The sequence below is a fragment of the Malaclemys terrapin genome, chromosome 2 (assembly GCF_027887155.1).
Source record: "Malaclemys terrapin pileata isolate rMalTer1 chromosome 2, rMalTer1.hap1, whole genome shotgun sequence".
Lineage (NCBI taxonomy): Eukaryota > Metazoa > Chordata > Testudines > Emydidae > Malaclemys > Malaclemys terrapin.
In genome coordinates, this window is record NC_071506.1 from 171,398,099 (window position 1) to 171,418,000 (window position 19,902).

Below are 19,902 nucleotides of genomic sequence, written 5' to 3' on the forward strand. Positions count from 1 at the left end.
GAATCCAGCTCACTATCTCTTACATATGTTGGCTCTGCAGGGATAATAGATCAAAAACTATTTTTACCACAAAAGTCAGCAGAAATTACTCTGAGTACACACAGCAAGATTAGTTGAGTAAGAAGGTACCATTTTTCCACAGACTATTCTCAAAGTAGATCCACACTTTAAGGAGTAGAAGATCTTGATGGTAGACCTGCTGTTTCTGACCATCATCTCCTCTACTGGTGCATTCAGTGGCTTTTGAATCTCAGGTCACTTGCACATGGCTTGTGAGTCTGTTTTTCTGGATTATCTGCACTTTGCATTGTTAAGTTTGGATCAGGTGTCCATATGTCTGATGTAGTAAGTGCCCTAGGTAAAACTAGTTTGAGCCTGTAGCCAATACCTTCTCTATCGCCTTCCTGGCAATCCCACAGTCCTGTGTAGATATCTGTCTAACTGGCAATGTATGAGATAGAGTTGCCCTTCCCCACTCCCCAATATGTGTGCTTGACTCCAAATCCAGAGAATTGGTATTACATTTTTATATCAAAGAGAGAATAAAGCCCAATACATAAAAACCATCATCCCCAAACTATTATTAGCAATGTGGGTTCATTTCCAAATGTTGCATAAGTGCAGCAGCATGTTTTTAATTGACTTAAAATTACTTCTATTAAAAGCACAGTCATTACCAGTTCTTTCCACTGCTTTAATAGTCTTGATTTTGCTGCCTGAAGAATACTTAGAACTTTATTTACTCTTGGACTCTTGATCTCATCTAAAAGGCTTTGAAAAAAGAATAAATTAAAAAACAAAAATTCAAGTGACAGCTCATGTTTATAAACAAAATGCCCTTTAGCCTGCAGGAGAAATAATGCAATGCTTTAACCTGTTAAATGATGCCATCCTCGATTTCCAGTGTTCCAGTTCAGCAGCTGGGCCAATGTCATCAGCTTCTTTTCTCATTTGTTCACTTTCCACCAATATTTGTCCAATCTGTTTGATCCAAATTATTAGCACTCCCTCAAGTTTCTCAATGACCTCGATGTTACTGCCTTTAAAACCACAAGACAAAAATTGCATTCTACTAATAAGTGCCAAGAAACATACACAGATTTAAACATTCTGTAGAAAAATTCTCACTGCCTGGCTCCAGATTGGATGGAGAGCCGACTTCAGAAGGCTTCTTTAGTCCAAAGTAGCCCACCATTCATCCCACTCCTGGGGCAGAGGACTAGCGAATCCATGCAGCAGATCCTCTATCTTGCCACTGTCCTTCCCTCCCTTGCCACCCACCTATTTACCCTCTATACACTGCCATGCAGGGAGTTCCTACAGTGTATGTTCCCTGCAACCCTAATTTGTTAGGAATAAATCCTAAGTCCTTGTGCGGAGTTTGCTCAGTCCATACCCAGGCAAATTCCCCAAATTCCCAACAAAGTCAAATGAAATAAAACTGAGCAAGGACCTCAGGCTTTAGCCCCATTAGCACATGCATAACTTCAAAATCAGATGTATACTTAAAAGGCAATGGAATACTGCTGCATTTTTCATGTGGGATTTTCATATCCAACAAAAATGTCAAGCCTATTTAACTAACAAACAATTTAAACTAATGTACTGGTACATTAACCATATTTAGTTAATAACTCTACTTGTGACTGAACAAGGGTTCTCTCTTTCCCCGCCATCTCCTTCCATTCATCCTCCAGTGAAGTCAGAGGGCCACATTATCCCAAAGGTGGAAGACAATCCACATAGGGACCAGAAAACTCTGCATGTTTCAAATCAAAAGGTCTTTCAGATTGTTCCATCTGCGGAGACAGTGTAGAGTTTGCCCTCTGCATTATGACCAGGGCTCCTGGCCCTTCAAACGTGCAGCTTACCGGAGATCCAGAGGGAAATCTTTCAGACCTTGTGCCATCCACTGGAGAGCAGGGCACTTGCTCAGTGACTCAGGATCCCTTAGCAGCCCTGCTGCTATAGGATTTTTTTATTTTTTTTTTTACTGGCAGCTGCCCCAAAACATTCCCATTAAGACCAAGCAGAAGAAGAAATATAGCTCTAAGGAAGAGAACGAATAAATCTTTTAAGAGAAATCGTTGCTAACAGCATAGAGAACATGGAACATCTCTCTTCCTATAAATACTCTCATTTCCATGTTTTGTTTTGGATCATGTAATATTTCTCCTTTAGGAATTACTGACCTGCTGTTATGTAGTCAGAAGGGTTATGCAAGTTGTTGAGGTAACTCTCAATATCCACCTTCTGCAGCTGAATTTTATCTTCTAAATTCTGTCTTGCTGATGACAAGGTACCCACAAATTTATCCACAGAATACAGAAAGTCTTGTATCTGGCTGTTCTTCAAGCCTTCTTTCACAGCTCCCCAGTGCTGATTATTTGAAAATGATTAATGCAAGAAAAAATATAAAACAAAGGTATTGTGTTTATTAGAAAAGTTTTGCTTATTCACAGAACCATACAATTTAGATATAAGTCTTTCCTATCAGATCATCTCCTGGCAAGTACAGGACCCCTTACAACATATTATTCAGTGCTTTGGCATGCCCGACTTTAAATGGGCATATTAATTTTGTGTTTGTCCGTGTGATGGGGTGTACAAGCCCTGCAGTGGGGAGGTTAGGATTAAGGAGCAGCTCTGGACCCAGAAAGCCGCATCCAGCCGCCTCTGCTGGGCATACTTCCAGTGAAGGCTGAGCTCAAAAGAGAGCAGCTCAGATCAGTCTAGTCAGACCATAATGGAAAGCAGTTGTGTAGTGCAGGCTCCTGCCGCCCCATGTGGCCAGGCCCAGGCCCCAGTGCTGAGCTGCTGCAGACCCTTCAACCATGAAGGCTGACAATGACAAGCTGTGACTGAGAGAGGAAGACTTTCCAGGGCGCAACCACAGGGACTGCAGAGGGGACTCTGAAACGAACCAGTGGCACCAACAGAGGAACCGAAGCCAAGATAAGAAGTGGCCCAGGCTGCAGACATAGGAGCGTCCAAACCCTATGCCAAATATTTTGAACTACAATTTACTGGGCCCTGTGCTGGAACCCAGTGGAGCAAGAAGGACCCAGGTTCCCCCCCAGCTACAGACTTGTCACTGGGCAACACAGTCCAGAGTATTGCCATTACGTGGTTCTGCCAGGCTTGGACACCAATCCCTGACAGTTGGGTAAAAATTAGGGCTGTCAAGCAATAAAAAAAAATTAATCGTGATTAATTGCACTGTTAAACAATAATAGAATACTATTTATTTAAATATTTTTGGATGTTTTCTACATTTTCAAATGTATTGATTTCAATTACAACACAGAATACAAAGTGTACAGTGCTCACTTTATATTTATTTTTATTACAAATATTAGCACTGTAAAAAAACAAAAAAATAGTATTTTTCAATTCACTTAATACAAGTACTGTAGTGCAATTTCTTTATCATGAAAGTTGAACTTACAAATGTAGAATTATGTACAAAAAATAACTGCATTCAAAAATAGAACAATGTAAAACTTTAGAGACTACAAGTCCACTCAGACCTACTTCTTTTTCACCTAATCGCTAAGACAAACAAGTGTGTTTACATTTGCAGAGAGAATGCTGCCCACTTCTTGTTTACGTCACCTAAAAGTGAGAACAGGCGTTCAACTAGCACTGTTGTAGCCAGCATCGCAAGATATTTACATGCCAGATGCACTGAAGATTCATATGTCCCTTCATACTTTATTCACCATTCCAGAGGACATGCGTCCATGCTGATGATGGGTTCTGCTCGCTAACGATCCAAAGCAGTGTGGACCGACGCATATTTATTTTCATCATTTGAGTCAGATGCCACCAGCAGAAGGTTGATTTTCTTTTTGGTGGTTTGGGTTCTGTAGTTTCAGCCTCGGAGTTTTGCTCTTTTAAGACTTCTGAAAGCATGTGCCACACCTCGTCCCTCTCAGATTTTGGAAGGCACTTCAGGTTCTTAAACCTTGGGTCGAGTGCTGTAGCTATCTTTAGAAATTTCACATTGGTACCTTCTTTGCATTTTGTCAAATCTGCAGTGAAAGTGTTCTTAAAACGAACAACATGCTGGGTCATCATCCAAGACTGCTATATCATGAAATATATGGCAGAATGTGGGTAAAACAGAGCCAGAGACATACAATTCTCCCCCAAGGAATTCAGTCACAATTTTAATTAACACATTTTTTTTAATAAGCATCATCAGCATGGAAACATGTTCTCTGCAATGGTGGCAGAAGCATGAATGGGCATACAGATGTTTAGCAAATCTGTCACGTAAATACCCTGCAATGTTGGCTACAAAAGTGCCATGCGAATGTCTGGTCTCACTTTCAGGTGACATTGCAAATACGAAGAGGGCAGCATTATCTCCCATAAATGTAAACACTTGTTTGTCTTAGCGACTGGCTGAACAAGAAGTAGGACTGTGTGGACTTGTAGGCTCTAAAGATTTACATTGTTTTGGTTTTGAGTGCATTTATGTAACAACAACAAAATCTACATTTGTTAGTTGCACTTTCACGATAAAGAGATTGCACTACAGTACTTGCATGAGGTGAACTGAAAAATACTGTCTTATCATTTTTACAGTGCAAATGTTTGTAATCAAAAATAATATAAAGTGAGCACTGTACACTTTGTATTCTGTGTTGTAACTGAAATAAATATATTTGAAAATGCAGAAAAAATCCAGAAATATTTAATAAAATTTCAATTGGTAGTCTATTGTTTAACAATGCGATTAAAACTGCAATTAATCGCAATTAATTTTAATTAACTGTGATTAATCGACAGCTCTAGTAAAAATCTTATTTTTTACATAATGACAGCTGACATTCTCATGTAATCTCTTGATTCCAACAGCTGAGGTTATAAGAAAAATACCAAATATTGTGAAAGTCACAATAAAATTATGAGAGTTGGCAACACTGCATTTAGCAGCTCTGTGTATTTATAATGGTAGTCAAAATGGAGTTGTCTTGTATCAGAGTCAACCGTCTAACAAAGCATTATGGCAAGGACACAAAGTTATAAGGAAAATGACATCTATGCTTCTGACTGCAACTGCTGTTGTAAGAAACTGGGTTGGCCCACTCTCAGAGCCTTGGCAGGTGAGACAAAAGGCTGCAGAGGAGACAAATGAGCACAAAGACCTCATGGTAATGAAATGTCGCTCTGAGTTCTCTCTCTCAAGGTGACTTGTTGGGCTTTCTTTTCAGCTTGACTTCAGAACAATGGCTCCCTTTGAAGAGAGGAAGTTAGATACTAATCTTTCTCCCTACTTCAGTATGAAAGAAAATCAAAAGAGCAGCATCTGGACCATCTAACACCAAATTACTTTAGAGGGGCTGAAGCTTTGGCAATCCCACCCGACTATGTCCCTGCTGAAGATGGACACAATACTGCATTGTGATAAGAAGGGCACATTGAGCTACAAGGACAAGGGAGGCAAGACAACAGGAGTATACGTGGATGAGGCAAAAGGAAAGCAGCAGCAGAGTGCAGATGTGGAGAGGTGGCCAGAATGTCCACTTAATTGGCTCTAATGAAACCAGGGGCGGGGGGGAAATCTCAGTTTCTACTAGAGACAAGGCCCAAGCTGCAAAATCTGAAGATATTCAGATGTTGGGTTTTAATTTGGTCCCATCTCTAGTTTCAACAGACCAAATCAGAACCCCTGGACAGCCCCACAAAACCAGGAAAATTCCAGTAGGCTGGGGCTTGCAGGGTGTGCTAAAGTGCTGAAGACCCTAACTGTACACATCTCTGGATTAAATCATGGGCCTAACTATGTTGCAACCAAGAGAAATTGACACTTCTTTTTACTCAAGCTTACCCTAGCATCACACTCACTGTTATTCTCTTGCTTTATCATGCTTACCTTATTATGCTATTTTTAAGTCATGGTATATTTAAATATGAACAATGAATATGAAATATGAATTTCTGACTCCCAGATAAAAATGTCAGGACCTGTGCATATCCTAATATAGACTTTTATATCATTCTCTGTTCCCTTTGACGGACACTTTTGTTTTAGTTCATCTGATTTACAACTGAGATAGAAACAGCTATTAGACATAACTCAAAATAGGTTTGTTAAGAAAAGATACTGATTATTTACCTGCTGAGATTTAAGTGCTGGTACCATGACTTGGGCCAAGAAAATTTCCAGGCCCTGAAGGATATTTCCATTAGTACAATCAAACATTCCAAAATTCACCTCCTTCGGGGAGAAAAAATAGTTAGCAGAATGCATTTAAATTAAACTTCTGCAGTTTTGTGACCAACTGAGCGAACTTCAGGCACATTTAAGATGGATGTAAATAGACTACAACCTAAATTTTAGGAATGAGACATTTCTTACCTAGTAATATTCTGTTAGCAGCTTCTCTCATCATTCATCACTAATGTGTTCATGATCTCCACTATGGAATTTGGAGGCAGTTCAATGCTGTTGCTGTACGCTCCAGGATTAAGACACACCCTTCAGCTCAAGTCACCAGAAGAGTTTTTCCAAAGATAGAGACGCTCCAGCAACTAATTGTTAGCATTAAGACAGTAACTTGATATAATGTATTAAATAAACTTGTGATGGGGTGTCTGCCCCACACTGGCAGAGAAGGGGTTAAAAGCAGCCTACCGAGGCTGTGCAGGGAACAGTGATACGGGAGAGTCGAGTCATGAAGAGGATGCAGCAGTACTTGGACTGAGGCAGGTTTGCAGGCGGTGACAATGACGAGCGAGGCACCACCAGGAGAGGGCACGCCGGCTAGCAGTGCTAATCCCCGAGACAGCCAGCAGGAGGTGCCACAGTGGAGAGTGAAACCCATGATAAACCTTAAGAGAATTATGTCTAAATCTTTCTGTACAGAAAAAAGTATTCTTATCACTTACCACACTACTAGGATGAACTGAACTCAGAGAGAAGCTGCTGACAGAAATAAAATGATCAGGTAACAAATTTCTCATTCTGGTGCACAGCTTTTCTCCTCATTCATCACTAATAGGAAGTAGCAGGCAGCGACTCAAAGAAGTAATAGGGGAAAGATAAGCAGTATTTTAATTATTATTATACTAGAATTGCAGGCTAGAATGGACGTTCCTCCGCATATAAAACAAGATCTTTGTACACAAAGGAGTTATGTAGGAACGAACCTCGTAGCACCTTTCTAGGATGCCTCTGCAGAGAAATGGAAACTTATTTTGCAACTCTTTCTCAAATGAAGCTTGTACACTTCTTCTCCAATGCCCAAGGGATTTCTGCAAATACTTTCCCCAATGCCTAGCATGTCAACTGATGCAGGATTATAACATCTTGCATGAAGCAACTTTGAGACCCTAAAACCATGACATTTTGCATGGAATGAGATGAACAGCATACTAGCAATGCTCATTTATGTCACAGCCTATCAAATCAGCATCAAGGGTTAGAACAAAATTATGGGAGAACTATTTTGCAGAAATTGTGCAAAGAACTTACCATGGGCAGAATGCTTTAACAACCACCTTTTGCTCATGACAACAACAACATGGTTCTTGTATAGATACAGGAATTAATTCCAAAATCTGCTTTTGGACGTAATGGGGACTAGAAAGGCTAGTCATAGGCTTGTCGAATCTGTCATTTTGATTAATCATGGCATTTTATTATACTCAAATGAAGAGTCTAATGTGCCTACCTACAGATCACTGCTAGGGCTGATACCCATGTTTCTACGGTGTTTGGTTGTAGGAATCCAACCAACCATTCTGGAGAAACTCTAGTGTAGCTGAGATCACTAGAACTTTGCGACTATTATTGTATGTATAGTACGGCAGCATCTGGAGGCCAAGGCCCCTTTTGCTGAGCACAACACAAACAAAGAGGCAGTCCCTGTTCCAAAGAGCTTTCTGTTTTCCCTCACACCAGAAATGTAAATTTGACCAGATCAGTGAGTGAAATATCCCGGTTCTGTCTGGATACCAAACTGTATCTGAGGTTAATGGAGAATCCATGCTGAACTACACTTCTCTTCTGATGCCCAGGCTGCTAAGTGTAGATGTTCCTGGTCTAGATGAAGAAGTTCCTGATTCAAGAGGTTTGGCCTTTTCTGAAGGTACAGTGTGGAGTCCTTGGCTATTTAACAAGTCCAAAGCGCCTTCTAGGCCAGTAGAGGATGGGAAGAAGAACTAACTCTCCCTTTCCCTTCTTTATTGTGTCCTTCATGTGAACTGTCTTGAAAGGTTGCAGATTCTTCTCTGCTCAGAAAACTATTTCCTTTGCAACAGAGAAGTCTGACCTCTGGTTACACTAAACGTTCATGACTCAGTTATAAGCCAACCTCTATTGGAAAGTAGGTGACTTCTCTTCTCTTGAGGGCATTGTAATTGCCCAATTCATGGTTGCTTGCACCTTCTACTGATGCAGCTGATACAGGCCACTGTCACAGTCAACATATTGGATTCAATGGCCAACTGCTCTGATACCATATGGACACGATGGGAGAGGTGTTGTTGTTCATACATGCCACTGATAGAGATGTCAAAGTGAACCATTTAGTACATTCTCTGAGATTTTGGAAATTTGTCTTCCAAGTATGCTCCCCACCCTGGGAAGCTTGTGTCCATAGTGAGTATGAAAGGGTCTAGAGGAAAAATTTGGTTGCCTTTCAGTGTATTTGTACTTACCTACCCACAAAGGGATATTTGGATGTGATCTGAGAATGACACCTAATTTTGCATTGCATCAAGTGCATAGTTCCAAGTCTTCAGAAGGAATTTCTGCAGGCACATTTTGAAAGATCCACTCAGGAATGAAGCCAACGCAACACATGAGCAATCCTAGCCATTGGAAACAATTGTCTATGAATGACCACAGCCAGGAAATGACTGATGCAATGAAGTTTTGGTTCTTTGCTAATCTCTACCATCGTGGTAAAATTATGGCCAGATCCTTGTCTGTTTTGACTCCTGTGAGCAACTCTCAGCATTGGGATCAAAATCTCTTCTTGATTTTGAAACAGTGGTAGCTACAAAATCCTTTCCAGCAGCTGCCCAGTAATGAATGGGTCTGTTTCTCAGGACAGGCTACAGATTGGTAAATTGTCTATACATGGAGTATAAGTGTGTAAATTGTGACCTGTCCCTTGCTGTGATTACTACCACCTATTTCTCAAGGCTCTAGGTGCAGAGCATGGATAAGAAGGAAGAGTCTTGTACAGGAACTGTGAGCTCTCATACACAAATGCTCTTTGTCTTTGTCATGCTGGCAATTTTTTTGTTTTGGAGGAAAATATATCCAGATTTCTTTGGAAACTTCTGCTCCTGATTTTTCCCTCTGCCCGGGGAAAAGTCCCTTCTTGGATACCATTGATGTTGGTCGGATTGCTGTGCTGGCATTGATAACAAAGACTGAAGTCTCTGTGCACTCTCAGTTACTAATTTCTCTATTGTTTCCCCAAATGGTTCCTCACCTGTAAGTTTGGTGCAAAAGGTATCTGTTTAGGATGACTGATTGCTGTCCTGAGTGTAACATGGCTTCTTTGTACCCATCAAGTTAGAAACCATTGCACATCACAAATCACATCAAGGATTTGACCAGGACAGAACCTAAGATGTCTCACTCCAAGCCAGGATCATTATGCTAGATGATGAGCCACTTGTTTACACCAAGTGGGCTTTCCTTACTGAATATATGAAAAACCTTTGCTCTGCAAAGCTTTCACTGAAGTTTTGAAATTGCTGTGCAGTGTGGCATCAGTTTTATGGTCTATGGGCACTTTTGGAAGGAAGTCCTTTTCTGAGGGTGTGACTGTGTCTTTCACCTACAGAGCTACAGCTTCATCAATGTTAGGCTCCCCAAACTTACCACAATTCTTTGGTTTTATATGACTTTTAGTTTAACATTTGATTTTAATCAGATGGCCTCATTTGGATGTTATGATGGTTCTCAAGGAGGCATCTATGTGAAACTGTGTATTTAATAATGCTTGAAAGGGAAGATGCTTTATTAATATTAATGAGTTCCTTGCAGGACACTGGCATCCTGTCTTGAAAAAGTACAGCCAGTTTTGTGGAGGGGGTTGGTGGTGCATCTGTGGTACTTCCCCTGGCTTTTTACAGGGGAGAGGTAGTATGCTATTCAACATGACCTCGAGACCACCAAACCAAGGAGGGGTAATGGACCAAATACTGCAATTGGGGAAGTAGCTTGCTAGATATCTCTGGGAGCCTGAAAGGCTGCCTACCTGCTCCCTCAGGCTGGCTAGCATGCAAGTAAGTACTGCAGGAAAAACCTAGTACTGCTCAGGGCTTTACTCAGTAAATCAGGATCATTTTGAACATAGGAAGGGATTTCTCATTTACCCCTCTATAATCCCATGATGGTGCACCTCTGTGGGAACAGAGTCCGCATGTGCCTCTGTTCTGGTCTGCTTGTGGAGCCAGTCTGTGGAGCAGATGAGGGGTGGTCAGCAAGATAGAGACCTTTCCCTGCATTTCAGACTCAGCCCTTTTCCTTGGCAGAGCAAGGGTTTATGGCTGATCACAAGGCACAAATCCCATTCCACTGCTGCCTGAACCCGAGCCCTTGTCTGTGACAGAGAGAGGATCCTTGGGTTGAGAGCCAGCCAGGCACAGTTCCAATTACGCTGCAGTCTGAGGCAGAGCTGCACAAGAGGGCCAGGCTTTTCTGCAAACCCAGACATACTGCGGGGGACAAAGGGCGGTGAGCCTGATTCAGCGCACTGTGAGAGCCTGTGTGTAGGAGAAAAGCCCCAGAAAACACTCCTTCTGGAGGGAAGGAAAAGGAAAAGGGGCTTAACCCCTGATCTTCTCCTCACATGTTCATTTAAGAATACAAATTGCTGCCTTGGGAAGGACACAATTGTTTTTCCTTTTTGTGACCCAGAGTCTCTGGGGTTTGCAGCACTTATCCCTGAGTCCCATGAGAATCCCCCGATTCACAGTGGGAGGAAGAGGAGCAGATTAGGAGCCCTGCTTCGTTCCTGAGTGAGTCAAGGACCCACTTCAGTATGTGGGGGGGGAACTTGGGTCCTTTCAGTGACATTTCCCCCCCACCTCCCCAAGACAGGTCTGTTGCAGGACTTACCCAGGGAGCTGCCCAGATAGTGTCCTCCTTGTCCTTATATTCCCTGACCAAAAGCTCAGAGGCTGCCAATCAGGCTTTTTCATGTTGGAGTCCCGGTTCCTCAGGGCAGGATGGGGACCTGACATTCCTGACCGACTCTAAGCTCTGTGTTCTGGCAGTGTGAAGGTCAGCTGGCTGAGAACAGGCAGAGCATAGTAAACCCTCTGTAGAGCTTGTAAAAGCTGCCGCACAGCAGGAATACTGCTTAGATTTAGCCCAGTATTTGCAGGATGTCTCTGCCATGCCCGAGCAGTGGCAGAGGAGTCCAGCAGAGAGGCACTGCAGTGCTGGATCCAAGTGGCTGAGACCATCACACTGGTCTTTACCTCATCCAGGGGAGGAGGCAGAGGAAGGGAGGAAGATTATAAATCACTACTGCACAAAAATGAATAACAATTAAAATAAAAAAATAGTTGGGAGAAACTAAACCACCAACTTGCTCTACTGCCAAAAGCAGAAAATCTGGTAGCCACAGATGAAGGATGGGCATAGTCCTGGAGTCTCCAGAAGCAACACTTGACCATTCCTGAAGTCCATAAGTGGGGGGCATTAACCCATTAGTGATGAATGAGGAAAGAAGCTGTGCAACAGAATTCATCAGCTTTTACAAAAATAAATGTATCAATAGTTCGGAAGAGTATAGACTCAGACTCTCTCTTTTTTTATTTTTGTATGTTAAATTTGGCATGTTTGGATTCCCTTTATAAAGCTATTTCAGTGTTTCCTGAAAATGACAATCCCTCCAAATGTCTTGAAAGATTTTAATTGTATTTTGCTGTATAGGGTAGGGATATGCTTTGGATTATATCTTGCCTTTAGTTTTAGGGAATATCAATTTTAAAATGTTCTTAAAGGTGCATCTATTCAATTTGGTGTTTGCATAATTTGGTTGTGCAGCTGAAAAGGAACTTGCATTGACAGTGAGTAGAGGAAAGCAAGGCTTGGAGCCAATCGTTAGTAACACTTGTGTTTGTGTGTTACCAAGACTTGATCCTGCAAACATTTAAAACAGATGCATAGCTTTACTCACATTAGTAGCGTGACTACTCATGTGACTAAATTTAAACACATGCATAAGTGTTTGCAGGATTGGGGCACAGATGTTTAATGCACCCAGATTCAAGATGAGGGATAAATTAAACAATTTAAAGTAAATAGTCACACCACCTTGTTTTAAAAGCAAAAATAAACCATCAATTAATTTTAAATTGTCACAAAATACAAAAACAATTTAAAATTATTAAAGAAACAAAGCCACAATTTCACCTGTGTGCTAACTTAGGCCCTGGTTAAGGAAAATACTTAAGCATTTAAGCATAAAATTAAGTTCATTCCTATTCAGAAAAACACTTAAAGTTAAGCAAATACTTAAGTTAAACACAAGTTTAATGATTTTATTTGACAGAGGGCCTTAGAGCCAGAAACGTGCTTCTGTTGAAATCGGGGTGGGGGTGGGAGACACAATCCTGAGTTATGCTGAGCATCCTCAACTCCTTTTTCAAATTTCTGCTGAAAATGTCTCTCTCCCTCTTCTCTGTAATGGTGCTGTTATAAATATTTTACTAGATAAGGTGAAGGCAATCTAAGACATTTGCTGGTATTCATGTATATTTCTTGGCTTTTAGAAAGACTAAGTTCACTAGCTTCAGTAGCTGCATCCTGCAGAGCTCTCTTTATTCCTGCATTCTACTGCTTTGTTCCCATTTGAGGTCCTTCTGACTCGTGGATAAAGATTAAATGGGGCCTGGATACACCAAAGCTTCATGTTCTCACATCATGGAACCGCCTTCTCAGACTCTATTGATTCATTTATCCTCGTCTCTGTCAAAACAACTGTTCCTCCCGATCCCAGACAGGTCTATCTCATTGTTTCCTCCAAGTGCATTCCACAGTATTGACCTCCTCACTCACCAATAAACTCAGTGTCTCACTATGTTGAGTCTGCTTAGACCAGGGGCAAACTACGGCCCGCAGGCCATATCTGGCGCGACAGACCTTTTAATCCGGTCCTTGAGCTCCCACTGGGGAGCAGGGTCTGGGGCTTGCCCCCTCCGTTTGTGCCATGGCTTCACATGGCTCTCGGAAGCAGTGGCATGTCCACCCACTGGCTGATACACCTAGGGGCAGCCAGGGGGCTCGCACACTGCCCCCACCCCAAGCGCTGGCTCTGCAGCTCCCATTGGCTGGGAACTGCAGCCAATGGGAGCTGCAGGGGTGGCGCCGCGGACGGGGCTGCACACATGTAGGAGCTGGAGGGGAGACATGCCACTGCTTCCAGAAGCTGCTTGAGGTAAGCGCCACCCAAAGCCTGCACCCGAGCCCCTTCCGCATCCCAACCCCCTGCCCCAGTCCTGATCCCCCTCCTGCCCTCCAAACCCCTCGGTCCCAGTCCAGAGCACCCTCATACATCCCAAACCCCTCATCCCCAGCCCTACCCCAGAGTCTGCACCCCCAGCCAAAACCTTCACCCACTCATCCCCTGTGCCCCAACCCCCTGCCCCAGCCCTGATCCTCCTCCCACCCTCCGAACCCCTCGATCCCAGCCCGGAGCACCCTCCTGCACCCTGAACCGGTGCCGTAACAAGGGCGAGGCGAGTGAGGCACTCGCCTCGGGTGTGCAAAGTGAAGGGACGCAGCTCTACCGCCCAAGCAGCGCGGAGGAAAAAAAAAAGCCGCGATCAGCGGCAGCTCTACTGCCACCGCTTCTTCGGCAGCAATTCGGCGGCAGGTCCCTGAGTCCCTCTCGGAGGGAAGGACCTGCTGCCGAATTGCCGCCCCCGCTTCATTCATTCTTCGGCGGCAATTCGGCGGCGGGTCCTTCTCTCCGATAGGGACTAAGGGACCCGCTGCCAAATTGCCGCCAAACAACGAATGGAGCAGCAGCGGCAATTCAGCGGCAGGTCCTTCCTTCTGAGAATTGCCACCGAAGAGCCTGGAGCCGGTCCTTGCCTCGGGCACAAAAATTCCTTGTTACGGCTCTGCCCTGAACTCCTCATTTTTGGCCCCAGCCCAGAGCCCACACCCCCAGCCGGAGCCCTCACCCCCTCCCACACTCCAACCCCCAATTTCGTGAGCATTCCTGGCCCACCGTACAATTTCTATACCCAGATGTGGCCCTCAGGCCAAAAAGTTTGCTCACACCGGCTTAGATGATGGGGCCTGAATCCCAAGTTTCCTTCCTTAATCCTCTGATTATGATTCTGGACTTAGGCCTCAGCCCACAACCCTTACTCATGTGATCAGCCCCATTTACTTTATTTGGGTTACTTGCATGAGTAAGAATTAGTCATATGTGTAAAGTCTTCAGATTTAAACATTTCTCTATTGAATTTTACATTTTCACTTCGGAAAATAAGGGAATTTTACTCATACAATGGGTTATTATATCTTTTCTGATGCTCATCATAAATCCTGTGAATAGCTACCTGCATAATTATTCACATCAGAACACTGCTAGGCTGTAAATATTTTTCCAGATCATAAAGGAACATCCTAACATATCCAAGTAGCCCTTTTCATGCAAATATTCCCTGCTGCTTTATCTGACTCCATTGAGACTAGATGTGTGAGTAAAGATTTGTAGGATCAAGTCCTAAATTTTAAGCAAGCTGTAAATATTATCTGATTTTTGCCTGACCTGAGAGATATTTGCTGTAGTTATTGCTTTATCTGTAGTCCTTAGAAAAAATGCACAAGTTCCTGTTAAGCCCTGTAAAAAAAAAGACAGATATAATACATACAAGTAAAAATAATATACTCAACAAATTGGAAAGAGACAAAAACTAAATTATAAAGAAAAATCAATTACTTGAAAATATTTAACAAACTATTTACTGAGACTACTGTACATTTATAGGCAAATAACTGATTCTCAAATATCGATCACTCAGCTTTGTTTCTCAGCTGGCATTAATTCATTGAGCATACTTGAGGAAATGTTCAATTTTTAAGCATTTGAAGTACTTTCATAGATTCATTGTATTTTTAGGCCAGAATGAACCATTTTGGAATATTCTTTCCTTCCATTTATTTAATTAAAAAAAATCCCTAAAAGTGTATTTTTTTCAATCCAAATACATTTTTAAATGTCTAATATCAGCTTTTTCCCTTCTGGTGGATTAGAACCATGGGCAAACTGCACTATCAGTTTCTCAGACAACACAGATAAATTACAAGTATCTACAGCTAAATGAGCTTACAAATAAAATGAAAATCTTTAAATCTGAATAAAATTCTGTGCTCCATGTTTCTCTTTTTTATTTATTTATATTACGGTATCACTTAAGAACCGCAATCAATGATGAGATTCCGACTGTGCTAGACACCATACAGATATAGGCAACTAGAGATGGTCAAAACAAAGTGAGCACACTGTCACTATAAGTCCCCCCTCCCAGTTTCCCCACCACCATGTGGAAGCTTCGTTCCTCCTGACCCCAGCCCGGCCAGGCCCTGCCGGAGACCAAGCGGTGCAGGACCGCAGGCAGGGAGGGTCTCAGCTCCACTCTGGGCAGCAAGCGGTGGGCCACGCCACTAGTGACCAGCCCCGGCTGCGCCACTCTGGGCTCCTCGGGGCTGGGACAGAGCTGGAGCCCTCAGCTGGCTGGCTGAGGAGTGAGGGAGGGAGGGCCAGGGGGGTAGGGGTGTGGAGAAGCCCATCGGCCCAGCACGGGGGAGGGACCGGAGAAGAGAGGAGTCCTGCTACAGCCAGTCAGGGGAAGCTCAAGCCCCTTGTGGCGCCCCCCTGGCTACGGCAGCCTGGGCGTGGGCCTTGTTTGCCCAGTCCTAAGGCCTGCCCTGTGGGCATGAAATCACCATCCATTAGGAAACTCCAACTAGTACAGAACACTGCAGGGCATCTCCTCAGCAACGCAGGCCATCACACCTGTCCTTAGCTCTCTATCCTGGCTTCCCATAGAACGTTAAGCCAAGTTCAAGGTCTCTGTTCTTATCCTGAAGGCACTCAATGGCCAGGGCACAGCATATCTAAAAGATCGCTAAAAGTCCGGAACAAGGACCATGACTCGACTCCTTAGGCACAGCACGACTTTCTGCAATAAGGTAAAGCTCATCTGTGCAAGAGACTGAGCTTTCATGGTTTTAGACTATGGAATGAACTTCCCCAGGAACTAAAGATCACCACAAACCTCACCACTGTGTGCTCCAAGTGCAAGACACTCTTTTTTAACATGACTTTTCTGAGGGCTTGTCTACACAAACACTTAGTTTGCAACAAGCCGGGGTGTCAATCTACCCTGCACCAGCCTGCTGTGCACTACCTGATCATGTGGACCCTGCTGACAAAGTCATAGAGTTTACGGTCAGAAAGGACCATTAAATCTTCTAGTCTGACCTCCTGTATATCACAGACCACCAGCATCACCCAGCACCTGCAGACTAAACTCAACAACCGAAATGAGAGGCAAGTATTACAACCCACAAGAGATTAGACAATTATGTGCCACAGACAAAGAATAGGAGGGACCGAGGTGCACCAGTACCCAATGGCAGGGAAATAGTTGAATTAAATATATCCAGATACTTCTGCCAAGTGACTTGCACCCACACATTGCAGACAAATGCAACCCCCGCCCCTCCCCAAAATCACTGCCAATCTGACCTGGGGGAAAATTCCATCCTGACTCACATCTGGTGATGAGTTGGACACTGAGCATATGAGCAAGAATTAGCCAGCCAAGCCCCTGAGAGAGAGCTGTGGCCATCCCTGGTGCAACAGAGGAAAAAGATAAAAAACCTCTCCCAAAATACATTGGGGTGGGGTAGCTCAGTGGTTTGAGCATTGGCCTGCTAAACCCAGGGTTGTGAGTTCAATCCTTGAGGGGGGCCACTTAGGGATCTGGGGCAAAATCAGTACTTGGTCCTGCTAGTGAAGTCAGGGGGCTGGACTCGATGACCTTTCAAGGTCCCTTCCAGTTCTAGGAGATGGGATATCTATTTATTTATTTCCTCACTCCTGCTAGTGGCAGGCTGAAACCCTGAAGCATGAGCTTTAGGAACATAAGTGTGGAAGTTGGGGAAAGAACAGACATCTTAGTCTTCCTGGAAGAGCAAGAGTCAGGCTAACTCTAACAACTAATAACGCGAGACTCCCAAGCAGGGCCAAGGCAAGTGGAAAATAACTGTAAGGGATGCTGCTTTTCAACCTTGTTTTAGATAAGATTAGAATGCAGACTGTAGCAGAAATTGCTGAGAAAAGTAAGATATCAGAAAGGAATATAAACAAAATGCAGTTGTTGATCATTACTGTATGTCACAAAAGGTATACATGCTTGCCTTAATTGTTTATCTAACAGAGACCTGCCTCGGGAGGGGAACCCCTGCCCGTGAGTACTCTCCCCTTGCAAGTGTTAAAGAAAATAAAGCTGCCTCTGGCATGTTGCAACCAACCTTAGATTGAGAACTCGTTTTTCTCCCACATAAGATATAAATTAGAAGTGAGCTCCAGAGCTGTTGAACCTTGCCCCCCACCATCACAAGCAACCTCATCACACAACTGCATTCAAAAATTTGTCCAGCTGTCTATTAAAACTAATTAAGTTGTTTACCCCCCACAACTCCTATTTGGAGGTTGAGCCCAAATGTCACTTAGTGCACTACTAGAAGATGCTCAGGTATAACAGTGATGGGGGAGGTATTCCCCATATAGAATAGAATAGAATAGAATCAAAACTAAAAGTATTTTGTTGGAAGAATACACATAATTTTTATCCTTTAAAATATACATTCTCAAAACATAAGTACATTTTAAAGAACAAAAATTTCTTTTTATTGTGAGCTCTACCTCTAAACTAGAAATGACTGAATAGTGAAAAATATAATTCATGAATTACAAGCACTTGTTTAAAAAAAACTTCCAACACTTACAATACTATTAACAATGAATTATTTGACCAGCTCTCCTCCTGACAATGAGCTCTGAAATCTGTTAAACATCATTGCCTTCAAAGTCAGCTTTCCTGTAGAATTCCCGTCTCAGTTTATAATCTGGTGGGAGAACTTGTAATTATGGAGACACTGGTATGTCTAACAATTATATAAAGCTATTTTAACATTGCACAATATTTAGCACTTTCCAGTATACCATATTTTCCATCATGAAAGCATTCACAAATTTAATCTAAGGAATAAATGGATCATACCTCGGTAGAACCCATGGTAATAAATAACTTCTTCTGCAAAAGTGAACTTGGGGAAGACCCATCTGTCCTCAAAGGAACATTTGACTTTTGCTGCCAAATAAATTATAAATAAGATGTTACTAAAATAAAAATTCCATGGAAGCTATTAATTATTAGGTAATTCATCCTAATTAAATGTATGAACTATAACTATAGTTTATTCTGAATCAGAGATGAATCCATAGCCCTAGACATAATCCTTGGCTCAGTTTTATCAGCGTAACGAGTGCACAATCACAGCCTCCTGCAATTGGTTTAAAAGTTCCCCTCTCACAGAAAACCTCAGAGGAGGAAGGGAAAAAAAGTCAGAAAACTTCGTCTCCAACGTTTCATAGGCAAGCCTCCTTCATGAGAGCAGGTCGTTCAAAGCCGCATGGAAAGAGCGGAGCGCCCGCCCCTGCTCTTGAATCAGTGCTTCCCTGTCACTAGAGCTGGGCATGGTTCAGACTAGAGGGGAAGAATGAAATAGTTGGCCCAATTCTCCTGTTTTCACAATTAGTTTCTCTAGTTTTTGAGTGCCTTATCATAGTGAACAGTTTACCAAAGTGAACAGTCAATCACTTTTTAAAATCTTGATAACTTCCTCTTTTGGCCATTTCTGAGTCTTCTGTTTTCTACTGAGATTAAGAATAGTACCATACCACACCATACCAAGAGGGCCTGCTCCTGTTCCCACTGAAGTCAGTGGGGATTTTGCCAGTGACTTCAGAGGGAGCAGAATTAGACCTATGGTTTGTAAATACAAATGTACATGTAAGAGAATGCTCTTTAAGATTTTCTGAGCTTTCTAATAAATATGCAATTTCCTTTCAAAAATGTTTTAATCTAACTTTGCTATTTGCAACAGTAACACTAGAAACATACCTGCCATGCATCTTGGTAAAAGAAAAGTAACTTTTTAAGTCTGTTCTCTGCAAAGAATTCTCCTACAAGCTGAAACTAAAACAAAATTATAGTGCTAGTTAATTATAAAATATTCTGAGAAAAATCTGATGTATGGCAATTTAGGAAACATTTAATAGATACAAAATAAATATTACCTTTTCATCAGAAATAACGAAGTCCTCTACTTCCTGTTCATTTAAGCCTATCCCATCTGCTAATCTTAATATCAAATACTTGTGTCTGTCGTCTAACTGAGCTCTTCTCTCCTCCTTGGTGACTTTGGCCTGCTTGGCCAATTCTTTCTTAGCTTCACTGGATAGCACTACATTTTTCTTCCCATTTGGCTAGAAGATAAAAATGTTTTAGAAAATATATTATTTTTCAGCACCCTTTTTTTCATTTAAAATTTAAGCAGCATATGCTGTTGCTTTTTAAGACAGTTTCAACAATTATTTAAACAGGGAGATTTGATGGAAGGTACATTACTTGGCTTAGTGAAATGCTTTTTAACACATTTTAAAAAATTTTAAAGTTTTTATTTTACAGTAATGATACAAATAGTTGCATAGATTGATATCTACAATATTGTACAAGAAAATATCATTAAAAAGTTAAATAAAAAAAGAGAGGAACATCAGTTCTAGGGAACTCTCAAAGGCAAAAATATTACACATTATAGGGCCA

General features: G+C 42.3%; 1 protein-coding gene across 1 annotated transcript in view; it reads right to left on the minus strand.

The window, feature by feature from the left end:
* Positions 1-19,902, minus strand: part of LOC128831797 (dynein axonemal heavy chain 5-like) — a 279,614-nt gene that overhangs the window by 249,388 nt on the left and 10,324 nt on the right. The window contains exons 4-11 of the mRNA XM_054018564.1: positions 19,374-19,562; positions 19,198-19,272; positions 18,295-18,384; positions 14,772-14,843; positions 6,128-6,229; positions 2,193-2,379; positions 875-1,040; positions 678-771 (exon numbers count right to left, since the gene is read on the minus strand). Of these exons, the coding sequence (XP_053874539.1) occupies positions 678-771; positions 875-1,040; positions 2,193-2,379; positions 6,128-6,229; positions 14,772-14,843; positions 18,295-18,384; positions 19,198-19,272; positions 19,374-19,562 (975 nt within the window). The remainder of the gene's footprint in view (positions 1-677; positions 772-874; positions 1,041-2,192; positions 2,380-6,127; positions 6,230-14,771; positions 14,844-18,294; positions 18,385-19,197; positions 19,273-19,373; positions 19,563-19,902) is intronic.